At 44.7% G+C, this 14,387-nt stretch overlaps 1 protein-coding gene across 4 annotated transcripts in view; it reads left to right on the forward strand.

The window, feature by feature from the left end:
* EMID1 (EMI domain containing 1) overlaps window positions 1-14,387 on the forward strand; it is a 186,524-nt gene that overhangs the window by 154,621 nt on the left and 17,516 nt on the right. For all 4 annotated transcript variants that reach the window (XM_073630541.1, XM_073630549.1, XM_073630558.1 and 1 more), the window contains exons 10-14: window positions 4,191-4,268; window positions 4,533-4,585; window positions 6,336-6,389; window positions 6,464-6,508; window positions 12,011-12,055. In XM_073630541.1, the coding sequence (XP_073486642.1) occupies window positions 4,191-4,268; window positions 4,533-4,585; window positions 6,336-6,389; window positions 6,464-6,508; window positions 12,011-12,055 (275 nt within the window). The remainder of the gene's footprint in view (window positions 1-4,190; window positions 4,269-4,532; window positions 4,586-6,335; window positions 6,390-6,463; window positions 6,509-12,010; window positions 12,056-14,387) is intronic.

Consider the following 14,387-nt stretch of genomic DNA (forward strand, 5'->3'; position numbering starts at 1 on the left):
CACAAGGCCTTCCAAAACCTGGAGGTAAATTGGACTCCCCTTTCTGAACCGATATGGGTGGGTTGCAGTTTTGCCAACCTACCAGATTGAAGTTTACTGAAACGACACCCAAAATTTACTGGCACAGCCAAGCTTTTACTGGCATTTCCAAAAGTTCCAAAATTAAAGTTTTAAGTGCAAATTTCAGTATTTAGGCTACAAACAAATACAATATGCAATTAGCAATGTTATTTACGATAGATACTAAGGCAAAATATATATATCTTATTTTATTTTCAAAATAGTAAGTAAGTAGCTCAGGGACAGGACTCAGGAGGGCAAAAAAATAGAATGGGCTAGCACATGATTGGGTGATAAGAGTGTGCAGTAGCACAGATGATGTTGACACTTCACCGACACGTCCCCTCCTGAGTCACAGTTACAGTCTCTCCAGGTCAGGTGGTCCCCTCAGTCCACTCCAGTCCAAACAGCACTGACAGTCCTGCTCCCGGTTTGCCTTGCTCACATCCTGCAGACCCGCACACAAGGCTCCGCTCGGTTCCCTTGCACCATGACATCACACGACACGATCAGGCACCACCTCTGCCAGATCCAGCCCTTGCCAGCGCAGCCCCAACACACTGTAGCAGGCACTCGGATGATCTTGGCCGGCTCCGGACCAGAACTGCCATATTTTTTACTGGCAACCTTTTCCTATCACTGGCATTTACTGGCAGGAGAAAAGTACCCATTTTTACTGGCTGCCTGTAAAAATACTGACGGTTGGCAACACTGGTGGGTTGTCCATGAAGACAGAAAAAATCTACTTAATAAAGACAGGAACAAGTGCATGTGCAGAAGGCAGAGATACTAGGGGAACTAAGTGTGCATTTTGAAAAAAATCTGTATACTGCTACCCAGTTGATGGTGCAATCTTCGATGGGTGGGAGATCAATAGTGAAATACATAGAAGCTTGTGTCAGGGGTTTGGCTGGAATTGGTAGGTGCTGGATTAAACCAGAGGGAGCCTAGAGGGTGAGAATTTTTTTGAGAAAAAGGTATGCAGTGTTTTTTCCAGCCTCAGCCTGAAGCTTCAAAAGAAGATGCATCCACTTCAGGAAAGAATGTTTTTTGGGGGCCTGCTCTGGATAAAATGTGACCTGAAAGGAAGGCTTCCTTGAGCTGGTGATGTTAATAGCATTTTCAGGCCTAGCATTAGCACTCTTCCAGGCAAGAGCCATAATGGGGGCCATCAGGGTGGAATACTTGTTAATGAATTGATGATAGTAATAGGAGAAACCCAAGAATCTTTGGGTGGCTTGAGGCTAGTGGGTACGGGTCAATGCGATATTTTGAACACTTTGGTAGGGTCAATGCGCAAACTGTGTTCCAAGATGATGTATTCCTAGGAATAGCACTTCAGGGACTTCAAAGATGCAGTTTTCCAGTTTCACATAAAGGTTGTTTGTATGAAGCCACTAGAGAATGCAATGGATGTGACAACAATAGGATGTAAGGTAAGAAGAGAACACCAGAATATCTTTCAGGTATATTACCATGGATCTGTAGAATAGGTCACTAAAGAAGTCATTAACAAAATGCTAAAAAAACGCTGGGGCTATACACAACCCAAGGACATGTTTTTTTTCTCTCAATATCCCAGCTCCAGCATACGGAAAGTAGAAGAGGCAGGTGTAGATGGCAGTCCAGGTGCAGAAGACAATGGAGGGAGGCACAGGAATGCCACCTATAGGTTCTGCTGTAACTGATCAAGGTGATTGGATAGAATCTGCAGGGAGGTCATTATCTGAACTTAGTGTGACTTTGGGTCACCACCTGAAGTAGGTCCTCCTCAGTTAGTGGTGCATCAGTAGGATTCATAGGTTATGGCTGTGCAAACTGTTACAAAGCTGTATGGGATCCCCCAATGTTGCTTCCCTAGATACAGATGCAGTGAGAATATCTGATAGGATCACTGATGGGATCAGCCAGTTGACCACTGAGAAATGGAAGAAGATGCCAAGAGCACAGAAGGGTGATGATAGTATGTGTCCACCTGCGAGAGGTCGGAAAAGCAGAGTAGGCAGATGGAGTATACCAGGATTAGCGATGCAGTGCCTGGAGAAGCATAAGATGTGGCTGTGGTGAAGATGGCAGAGGGAATGTTCCAGGAGCTGTGGTTCCAGGAGCAGATGGGTGGAGAGTCCAATGAATTGTGGCAGAGGATAGCATGTTTGGCAGAGATACTGTAGAGACCGAGACTGAAGAGGCTCAAGGGGAGGCAGGTAGGTAACATGGGTGTTTGGTGACTATGTGGACAAACATTGCACAGATGTCTGTTCTTGGAGTAATGCGGTCCTTGAAGGATACAGCCGAGTGCTGTGGATGTGCCTAAATGGCCCGGGTGCAATACCTGGGATAAAACATAGAAGTGTACATGGCTGCATGCCATAGGGTATATAGATCAGGGAAGTTAAGTACAGGCCTTAAAGCTATTAAAGATATTTCTACAATAACAAACATGTTATACTTACCTGCTCTGTGCAGTGGTTTTAGATCCACCTCTTCTTGGGTCCCACACTGGCGCTCCCGGCCCCACCCTCCTGCCAAGTATGCTCTGAAGGCACCCAAGCAGGCTCCCTGTAACTCAGCCTGCCCCCTCCATCTCCTGATTGGCTCACTAGCCAATGGCTCCCGCTGTTGCCAAAAGCCAATCAGGCGTGTGAGTCCCCTGAAAGCCAAGGCTCTCATGGACATTGATGGATCAAGAGGGGGCACAGGTAAGTATTGGGGGCGGGGGGGGGGGGGGCTGCTGCACACAAAAGGTTTTTTAACTTCGTGCATAGAATGCCTTTACAACCACTTTAAAGCATTTTTTCACTCTAGAAAAATATTAAAAGTCAGCAGCAACAAATACTGTAGCTGCTAACTTTTAATAAAAGGATACTTACCTGTCCAGGGATCCAGCACCATCCTCACCTGGGCTAGTTTTTCACTAGCCTTCAGGTTCCCGGGGCCAGTGTCTTTAATGGAAATGGAAAATATGGAAGTAGCCTACTTGAATTCTGAACAACATTACTTTACCGTCTGTCTGTCCTTCAGCCATACTTTTGGACTTTCGCTACTATGGAATGACGCTCACATCTTCCAAGTCTCCCTGTAATTGTACAAATTGGTCCCGTACAGCAGCGGTTTTACTGAGTATATGTGTATACAGACCTATTGTGGTTTTTTATGAAATTGTATATTTTTTTATATGTCTTTTCAATAAATATTTTTGTATTAATCTTGTGTTACTGTGCCTAAAAAGTCCAAAGTCCCTTCCCTTTTTTTACCAGCTGTGTGTTGTTACTGGCTTTGTTTTCCAAAGCGATGTGCGCTGCGTGTCTGTGACATTCCACCCTCACCCTTTTGGAAAAGATATACATACATGTAGTAGTCATGTAATATTCCTGTTCCTTGATGTATTGAGCATACTCCCCTCACCTCAAACTGTGTTGGAGATACAGTGAGTACACCCACCACAAACTGTTTGAAAGACATTGACTACACCCAAAAAGTCATTTGCTGTGCAGTTGCTAAAAATTCATTATTATAACAACCAGCTGCTGATACCAAGAGGAAGTGTCAACGGTATACAAATTATCTATTATTATTATTATTTTTAATATTATTTGCTGCACTCTAATTTAAAGCTGTATTTATGAAATTAGTCATATAATAAATGTTTAAAGGTTTATTTATGAACAATCTGAAACCTAGTGAAGAAGTCAATGAGCGAAAGAGTTAGGGGATTCCTGCATTACCATATCCATTTTTATATCAAATTTTGGTTGTTGGGGTTACATGAACTTTAAGGCAATTATATTTGGTACAAAGATCAATGTAAAACTTTTTCATGTTATGTGTAGCATGTGGTCTGTTCCCTTCGTTTTTTTTTTTTATATTAGAGATTTACTAGGCTCAAGGTAACAATCAAAAAGATCGATGAGAGGGGAGAACGTGGTTTATTCCTACATTATTTACATTATTATTGGAGCTCAAACAATATTGAACAACCAAAAAAAAATGAATGAATAGATAGGCACAATTGCTGTTATCACAATATGCTACTTTGTTTTATTTTACCTGAAATAATTGAATTACTTTCTCTAAAATGTGTCCTAAACTAAACATATTCTAAAAATAAGTAATTTTTCTTATGTTTGCAGATCTTTTTAATTCAAATCGATTTTCTGAAAGTGGAGGATACAATGCCCAGGGACCCAGAGGTCCCCCAGGTCCAGCAGGTAACTAATGGATGCACTGGGGTTGATTTACTAAAACTGGAGCATGCAAAATCTGGTAAAGCTCTGCATAGAAACCAATCCGCTTCCAGGTTGTGTTTGTAAAAGCTTAATTGAACAAGCTGAAGTTAAAAGCCGATTGGCTATCGTACATAGCTGCATCAAATTTTGCACTCCCCAGTTTTATTAATTCAACTCCACTCTGTATTATTTTATTACTTTCAAAGTTTTTGGCAGGATGGCTAATTATTATGCATTTTTTATTAGGGCCACCAGGACCACAGGGAAAAACTGGGCCACCTGGAATGATGGGTCAAAATGTATGTTCAGAGTACACTGAGATTCCTGTGTAACAATATCTTGTTTATAGTTCTGTTTTCTAAAATGAAATCTAAATCTAAATCCAGTTTGAATTCATATGAGTAAGCTGTTTTACCTGCAAAAGGATTTGTATTTATGTCCAGTTACTTTGCATAGCCTGATCAAAAATAACCAGGCTAGTAACATTAATTTTCTCTCCTGCAGTTATGCAGTTATGCAGTAATTCCTCCACACTCCACTTTCACCCAAAGGCTAGGATCGGACAGTGAAGGAGAAGCAACGCACTTATGAGGTCATCCCTCTGCTCCAGTAGTGGCTGGTGCTCAATATTTTGGGGGGGGGGGGGCAGCAAACCAGCGCCCCCCCCCCCCCCCACCCCCGTGCGTGGGAGAAGGACGGGAAGGAGGCGATACCCCCCGCGGGAGATGGATGGAAAGGCGAGTCTGGCAATCTGACATAACCCCGCCCTGCGGGAGACAGACGGGAAGGCAGTGATCAGAGGCCTCCTCACCTTAGGAGGGAGATGACAAGGATCCGGGGTAGGGCTTCTGCTCCTCGCTCCAGCTACTCCTCGTTCCGGGGCCATTGCTTCTCCTCCTGGCTGAACAGGAAGTGCATCTGAGACCCGATTGGCCGGACCCCGATTCTCAATTGGCCAGGAGGAGAGTCAGAAAGCCAATAGCGAATATTAATTCGCTATTGTCACACACCTGGGTGGGCTCAGGGCGCAGTGCTCTGCATCCTGAGCTCACCCTTTTTGAAGCCAATTAGAGCCTCAGGCACTAATCATGTGCTTCAAAAAAAAAAAAAAAAAAACCCCATTGAAATCCATGCATCTGGCACCCTGCATATAGATTAGGGGCCGGGAGCATGGATTTGGGGGGGCGCGCCCCTGTGTCCCTTAGGAACGGGCCGCCACTGCTCTACTCTCTCCTTCTGTCAGTGTGTTCCTTCTCAGCACACATGCTCTGCAGCAAAATCTGATTGGCTCCTAGTGCTGCACTTCTAGTCTCTTTGCAGGTGATTACAAGAGGCTATGTCAAATTCAGGTGTATACTGTATACTAGTCGCATTTAAAAGTACAGTACATTTAATGATTTTAAATACTGTCTGGACTTCAGCTTTAAGGTACATATTTTTGAAGCACCTTAATAAACTATAATACTCAACATACTATGTGCATTGTTCAAAGTACCAGTACTAAGAAACATTAAGCAGCAAAACTTTGCTGACTATTTATGTTACATATTGCTATATTTGCAATAAGTGATTTATAGCATTACCGATCCGCTGTGGATTGCTTTTCAGAGCGCAGCTAAATGGCCACTCTCAAGCATTCAGGAGGCCATCCTAATAGCCTTTATTTTGTTTGTTTTTATCATTACTTCTGCCAAACAGCATATTACAATTGGGGTAATGACAAGTGTTTGGCTCGGGGTAGAGGCTCGACCCCACTGACTTGCAAACAGCTTCCTTCAGTTGTTGTTTTGCTCATAGGTGTGGGCGACCAGTCACCTACTTTTTAAAATACTGTAGATTGCAAATGAATAGCAAAACCTTTTCTTTGCACACCTAAGTACAATTTAAAACAGAGGTATTTACCACACCGCCTAACATTTACAGTACATCCCAATAGAAACAATAGCTGAATTATAAAATACGAATGCTTTGTGTTGTTGTTTGCATCATATGACATTAGACTTTACTGGATACTTTATTTGATTTATGGGCTATTTTGTTACTCTGTAGGGGTTACCTGGCCCTCCAGGAAGGGACGGCCCCAGGGGAGAGAGAGGAGATACTGTAAGTAGAGAAATAAAACAGTTTAAACAGTTTGGTGGGTATATGTAAAATTTACAGTTCTCTTTTGCCTGCAGGGTTTAGTTGGTCAGCCAGGAGAACCTGGAACTAAAGGGGAAATGGTAAATATTGAAGACTGGTCTCTTACCATGTTTTTCTCTACTCATATTACCTCGACTGAATATTCACATGGGAAGTTGGACTGAAGATTCATGTCTGACAAATCTCAAACTATATAGGAGAAATAGATGAGCAAATGTATGTTTGCAGTTGTTTAACCCCTAATTTAAATGTTTTCCACATGTGCTTTAATTTATAAAAACATGTGCAGAATTATTAGTTCTGTGAAACTGCATGTATGCTTGCTCTATGCGAATGCCGACAACACTAAATGTTATAAGGCTATTTTCTCTCCAGGATAGATGTTCTTCATTCAAAGGATTAGCGTGAATAAGGAAAATACTGTAATATGGCCAGTAGATGGTAGATGGCCATAGAAGATAAAAACATTTTTACTATGATAGTAAATAGCAGTGGCGTTGCTAAGTCTACAAAAGACCTGGGGCTAGATCCCATAGCAGCGAAGTAAAGAAAGTCATACGCTTGGGTGGGTATATAATATATATAGTTACATATCTGAGTGCGGATCCCCCCCTTACATCAGACTCCTCAGAGAGCCTCCCCTTACATCAGTGTCCCCAGAGAGCCTCCCCATACATCAGGGTCTCCAGAGAGCCCCTTCTTTACATCAGGGTTCCCAGAGAGCCCCCTTTACACCAGGGTCCCCAGAGAGCCTCCCCCATACATCAGGGTCCCCAAAGAGCCTCCCCTTACATCAGGGTCCCCAGAGAGCTCCTTTCTTACATCAGGGTTCCCAGAGAGCCCCTTCCTTACATCAGGGTCTCCAGAGAGCCCCTTCCTTACATTAGGGTCCCTAGGGAGCCCCCCTTACATCAGGGTCCCCCGAGAGCCCCCCTTACTTTAGGGTCCCCAGAGAGCCTCCCCATACATCAGAGTGAGAGAGAGGGGGGATGAGGGTGGCTGAGAGAGAGGGGGTTGGATGAAAAGGGGTGAAAGAGAGAGAGAGGGTGGTTGAGAGGGGGGTGAGAGAGAGGGGGGGGGCTGAGAGGGGGTGAGGGAAGGTGAGAGAGAGGGGGTGGATGAGAGGGGGTGAAAGAGAGAGAGAGAGGGGTGGCTGAGAGACCCTCTAGCCCTCCCTGCAGTCCATACTGTCCCAGCCCCTGTCTGTGTTGGTGGGCATGTGCGATCCACCTACCTTCCGCCCATCCTCGGTCAGCCTGTCTTCTTCCTGTTCTATGCCAGTCATAGAGAGCTGGAAGAGGAGGTTGGAGGAGTGCAGGCTCTGGGAGGTGCCGGGATGCTGCTCAGGGTGGTACTGAGGTCTCGTCTTCTCTCTCTCCCTCCTGGGCTCTTCCCGGCTGCCCATGTCTCCCACTACCTGTTTGAAGATGCAGCTGCCCTGCATCCCACCGCCACTGGACCAGTGACGGGATGATCCGATCCAGTCGAGGACCATGACAAGGGGGCTGGACTCAACTTCCTAGGCCCCAGGAGCACTAGCACAGAGGAGGAGGAAGTGGAATTCTCCTTCACTTTGAATTCTGGGCAGGGAGAGAGTTGCAGCCATGATATCACTGGTTGCTAGATGCTAGGTGACTCTAGCAACCAGAGGCCAAGAGTCAGGTGGAGGCAGGTGTGGAGACAGGGGCGGAGCCGGAGCCAGCGCTACCATGGCTCAGTCCGCCCCTGTCCCCTGCATTCCGGACCGAGACATACCTGCTAATTGCAGGGAATGCACCCACCCGGTAAGAGACTCGGGGCTATGGGCCCCAGACTCAGGGCTATAGCCACCCCCTAGCGACGCCACTGGTAAATAGCCTACTAACATTTGATTTTGCAAGCATTCACACCGAAAAAAACGTACAAGCGGTTTCGCAAGGTGAAAATTCTGTGAATATCTTTATAAATACACCCCCCCAATGCCTACATGTGAAAAGATCTACATGATTACATACTGTATAATTACAGAATTACTAGTGAGTAGCTGTAGGACACTCCTGACTTGACACTTGCTACAAAATGCTGTGGCCCATATTTATTTAAAAATGCCAGCCCTGTCAGTTGAACGCATATACAGTAACTCACAAAAGTGAGTACACCCCTCACATTTTTGTAAATATTTTATTATATCTTTTCATGTGACAACACTGAAGAAATTACACTTTGCTACAATGTAAAGTAGTGAGTGTACAGCTTGTATAACTGTGTAAATTTGCTGTCCCCTGAAAATAACGCAACACACAGCCATTAATGTCTAAACGGCTGGCAACAAAAGTGAGTACACCCCTATGTGAAAATGTCCAAATTGGCCCCATTTAGCCATTTTCACTCCCCGGTGTCATGTAACTTGTTAATGTTACAAGGTCTCAGGTGTGTTAAATTTGGTGTTTTTGCTCTCATACTGGTCACTGGAAGTTCAACATGGCATCTCATGGCAAAGAACTGTCTGAGGATCTGAAAAAAAGAATTGTTGCTCTACATAAAGATGGCCTAGGCTATAAGAAAAGTGCCAAGACCCTGAAACTGAGCTGCAGCATGGTGGCCAAGACCATACAGTGGTTTAACAGGACAGGTTCCACCCAGAACAAGCCTCTCCATGGTCGACCAAAGAAGTTAAGTGCACATGCTCAGCGTCATATCCAGAGGTTGTCTTTGGGAAATAGACTATTGAGTGCTGCCAGGATTGCTGCAAAGGTTAAAGGGGTGGGGGGTCAACCTGTCAGTGCTCAGACCATACGCCACACACTGCATCAAATAGGTCTGCATGGCTGTCATCCCAGAAGGAAGCCTCTTCTAAAGATGATGCACAAGAAAGCCTGCAAACAGTTTGCTGAAAACAAGCAGACTAAGGACATGGATTACTGGAACCATGTCCTGTCCTACAGTCAAGCATGGTGGTGGGAGTGTCATGGTCAGGGGCTGCATGAGTGCTGCCGGCACTGGGGAGCTACAGCTCAATGAGGGAACCATAAATGCCAACATGTACTGTGACATACTGAAGCAGAGCACGATCCCTCCCTTCAGAGACTGGGCCACAGGGCAGTATTCCAACATGATAACGACCCCAAACACACCTCCAAGATGACTACTGCCTTGCTAAAGAAGCTGAGGGTAAAGGTGATGCACTGGCCAAGCATGTCTCCAGACCTAAACCCTATTGAGCATCTGTGGGGCATCCTCAAATGGGAGGTGGAGGCGCGCAAGGTCTCTAACATCCACCAACTCCGTAAAGTCGTTATGGAGGAGTGGAAGAGGACTCCAGTGGCAACCTATAAAGCACTGGTGAACTCCATGCTGCCCAAGAGGGTTAAGGCAGTGCTGGAAAATAATAGTGGCCACACAAAATATTGACACTTTGGGCCCAATTTGGACATTTTCACTTAGGGGTGTACTCACTTTTGTTGCCAGCGGTTTAGACATTGATGGCTGTGTGTTGAGTTATTTTGAGCGGACAGCAAATTTACACACTCACTACTTTACATTGTAGCAAAGTGTCATTTCTTCAGTGTTGTCACATGAAAAGATATAATAAAATATTTACAAAAATGTGAGGGGTGTACTCACTTTTGTGAGATACTGTAACAGCAACAAAGGTTTGAAAGCAAAAAAACTGAATAAAACTGCTGTTCCTGAAGAAATCAGGAGCTTCAGCTAAAATCCGACAGTAGCTGCCTGTCAACTGCCTCCAGTGTGAGTATGCAGTATGTGAGCTGTCCCATCTGTCTAGGTGCCCTAAATCACTAGCTGCGATTTTTAACTTGGCACCCTTCCTTGGAGCACAGTTGCCCGACACCTGGCTAGCAAGGAGACCACTGCTTTGATAGTAAGCTCCTGTCTCTGGCTCCTGGCACTTGCCTGAGGCCCAAGGCATGCACCAACATGAGGGAGATTTGATAATTCTTCTTTAAGCCAATGTTCACATTGGGCCCATTTGACATGCGATTTGACACGTCAAATCGCATGCCAAATGGGCAGCTATTGCCAGCAATGGCACCGTCTGAATCGGTGCGACTCCATCTTTGCATCACCGCACCGATTCCCATAAGTAGTTCCTATACTACTTTTGGCAACTTCTGGGACGATTTGAATAGACATCTGTGCATGAACCCACACAGATGTCTGTCAAATTGCCCCCGAAAGGCCGGACTGCATTGCCGGTTTAAAATTGTGCGAGTTCAGCTGAATGTGCACGATTTCAAACCCGCCCTCAGTGTGAACCTGGGCTAAGGTTTTTTTTTTATAAACTATTTTGCTGTTTGAATTTTTGATCTCCTAATTATTCTTTGTTTATTTTACCGGTGAGAATTATTCTGTTTTTATTTTGCCTTCCCTGTACTATTGCCTACTCACCATACTAATGATATTTTTAAATAAAAGCCTTCTGTTTTTAATACATGCATTATTTTAGATATTATTACTGAATCCTTATGTTTTTCTATTTATTGCAAGCAGATTGTGGCTGGTGGGAGGGTCAAGCAGGATGCTGTACATAGCTTCCTAAAAACATCCCAACACCCTATTTCAGTACTCCTTTTAAGAGCCCTCTGTCTTGATGCAAGCAGGGGGCTGGCTCTTGGGAGGAGTTATGCAAATATCATATGCCTTGATGTGTTGATGTCAGTCTGGAGGAGTGGGCATTGCCCATGCATGATGCTGAGCCTTCAGAATTGAGGAATCAAAATCCAACCAATCAAAGGGTGGACCAGGGACAGAGGCAGGGGTGGAAAGAGCTAATGGACACTGGGTGTCCTCCAGCCAGGAAATGAGGCAGGCTTTGTGTGATTTGCTGCAGCTTCTAATGTACACTGTGAGATGCTTACAAAAGTAGGCAAATCCAGACAGAAGAGGAGCCTGTACAACTGTTCCGGCCCGCATTTAAAGTGTTACTAAACCCACAACAGTAAAATCAATATATCAATATCAATATATATATATGTATATGCAGTAAAGCATGCTCGTTATACTCGCTGTGGAACCTAGGCGGTTAATTCTCTGCATTGTGTAAAAAGAGCATTTGATCCTATCTTCTCTGATCCTCCCCTTCTCCCACAGTCCCCAATCCATCTTCTGATAGAACAGAGCCTTGGGGACACTTTGCATATGCTCAGTTTGGTGTGTATTGCTAGAGAGTTTTTTTTCTTGGGAGGGTGCATGTGATCAGCACAAGGCCAATCAGCACTGTCCAGACAGAGGGTCAGGGGTCCTGCAGCCTCATAGAACAATTAGGAGAACTCCTCCTACAAGCTTAAGCCAGTGCTCAGCCGGACACTGATAGAAGTCACAAGACTGCTATATGCTGCTGATGAGAAAAGGTATTTAGCAGTTTATATTTACTAAAATAGTTGCATTTCTGTACTGTGGGAGACTAGATATAGTGAATGCAGAGTCCTGGGTTTAGTAACACTTTAAGGCTGAAGCTCAGCTTTAACATGGTTGGGAAAACACATATCTGCATGTTTGCATGGTTTTCATAAAATTCATAACAGTCCCTTTCATGTATCTTAATATATCTAAACTTGTCATCATTTTCACATTTTCCATAGGGCCCTCCTGGACAGAAAGGGGAACCAGGAGAGAGAGGGGAGCCGGTAAGAATCTCTGTAACCCATGTTCTATTATCACATTGCACCAGGAAACTCAGGAATCCAAATATCAGAGCACAGAAGAAGAGAAGCATGTGACAGCTAAATACTGTAGCTGTTATTAAAGCCAACCTGTCAGCCATTTAAATGACTTAATAGTAAAGTTTTGCCCTAGAGGAGACCCCTTAATATGCCTAGAACATTTTTTAAGCCAGAAAACCTTCTTCTGTGGCTCCACTTTGTTTTTTATGTATAACTTTTTTTTTAACATTATCAGAGGTTTGCACAAATTTAAGAGGAACTGCAGTCCTCTCACATAATTTGTAATAAAAACACCTTTGCCATTCTGAAGCTTCCCTCCATCCACTTTGGATATAATTTTAACTGAGGGCAGCTGAAGCTGCTGCCTGTTCACTTCCTGGATTTACACACACACAGAGGCACACCTCCAGCTCTGCAGACCTGCAGCTCTCCTTGGCCCTCTTATGACTCATCCCCCCTCCCTTCCTGGCAAACTCTCACAAGAGTTAGAGAGAGCTGTGCATGATGTCATAAGCCTAAGCTTTTTACCAGACAAGAAACAGGAAGTGGGCTGTATAAGGTATTTACTGGCAGATCCACTATCCAAAGGTAAAACAACAAGGGCAGAAGATTTAATAGATGGAAAGTTGAAAAAATTACTGAAGGTCAACTTTAAGTATAAGCATACCAAAAAAAACATTCACTGACAAATAAAGAAAGCCCATTAATGAGGGTATTTTTTGCTTCACGTGAACTATATCATAGCCACCAATAAGGAACAAGCAATAAAAGCTCAGGTCTTTGACTTAAATAGGAGGTCCACCCCCACAGTAAAAAATTCAGCAGCTACACATACTATAGCTGCAGACTTTTAATATTAGGACAATTACCTGTCCTAGAATCCAGCGATGTCAGCACCCCGGCTGGGGATTCTAGGACAGGTAATTCTCTTGGGTGCTGCTGCCATTCGTACTAAGGGAACCCAGCAGTGAAGAATTGCAGCTTCACAGCCGGTTCCTTACTGCGCATGCGCAAAGTGCACTACGCTTTCTGAATGGCCGGGTGGTGGGGGAAGAAGAAGGGGGGCAGAACTTCCGAGTTCCAGGTACCTGTCCCCACTTCTGGGGACCTGTCCCCAGAAGTGGGGACAGGTACCTGTCAAAAACAGGCACCCGCTCCCCCCCCCCAAAGGTGCCAAATGTGGCACCGGAGGGGGGAGGAGTCAGATAAGCAGAGCTTCCACTTTTGGATGGAACTCCGCTTTAAGGCTGGTACATATGGGCCGAATATCCGTTCAGCAGAAACATTCAGCCAGTGTGTACAGCAGCCTGCTCGATAGGTCTAACAACCGGCTTCTGTTGAACGAGTGCTGATCAGTGTGTTCTGGCTGGGGGCATTCAATAGTATAGCAGGGGAAATCACAATACTAACATCGCTTAAGCCTAGTACACATCATCAGCTCTGGTCAGAGACACTGTACTAACATTGGATTGTTAGTACAGCGGCTCTGACCAGAGCTGACAGTAATGGCCCCCCTGCCAGAACACTCCAGTCAGCTCTCTCAGCCATTGGTTGAGAGCGCTGATCGGGAGTCGGTCAGCTGCTGGGTTTTCCAGACGGATTTTTTTTTATGTTGCCCGACATTTAGCCCGTGAGTACTAGGCATTAGTTATTACGGCGACCTCTCCATTTTTTTAATTCAGCCCACTAGGTTGAACGAAAAAAAACTTCTTGTGTGTACCTAGCATTACAATGGTCAGGTGCAAATCAATGTCAACTGGAACATGAAACAACTCAGGGAAAGCAGCGAAACAAAAGAGGCAATAAAATGAGGCAAAAAGAGGGGGGAGAGAAAGGGGAGAGGAGGAGGAGGAAGGGGAAGTCCTGATCCGGCTGCTGGCTTCTTCGCTGTCCATCTAGGTGTTCCCGTTAAGAATTTGAATATCACATAAAAGAACTGAAGTTTGTCGGAACAAGAGAACTCGATCCAGGCATATCAATGAGTTCCAGTGAGTTCCTCCATTCTCATATATGGTTAAGTTCAGCCATTCATTCCCCAACACTTGGAACAATAGGTGAGTTCCAGTGTCTGGGAATTAGTGTTTGCACTGTAGGAAAAAAATTTAACGGAGTAGACCCTTTTTTGCAGAAACTGCAGAGCCAGAGAGAACAGAAAGCAGTGGCACTTCTGGTAGTTCCGGATAGGTCATACCCCATGATCTGTGAAAAAACAGTTATAAAATAGCATCCCAGTATGGTGGGCAGGACCACCAGATGTGAAGCATAGTTCCTGTGTCACCTCCACAATGGCATTAGC

The sequence above is a fragment of the Aquarana catesbeiana genome, linkage group LG01 (assembly GCF_042186555.1).
Source record: "Aquarana catesbeiana isolate 2022-GZ linkage group LG01, ASM4218655v1, whole genome shotgun sequence".
NCBI classification, from domain to species: domain Eukaryota; kingdom Metazoa; phylum Chordata; class Amphibia; order Anura; family Ranidae; genus Aquarana; species Aquarana catesbeiana.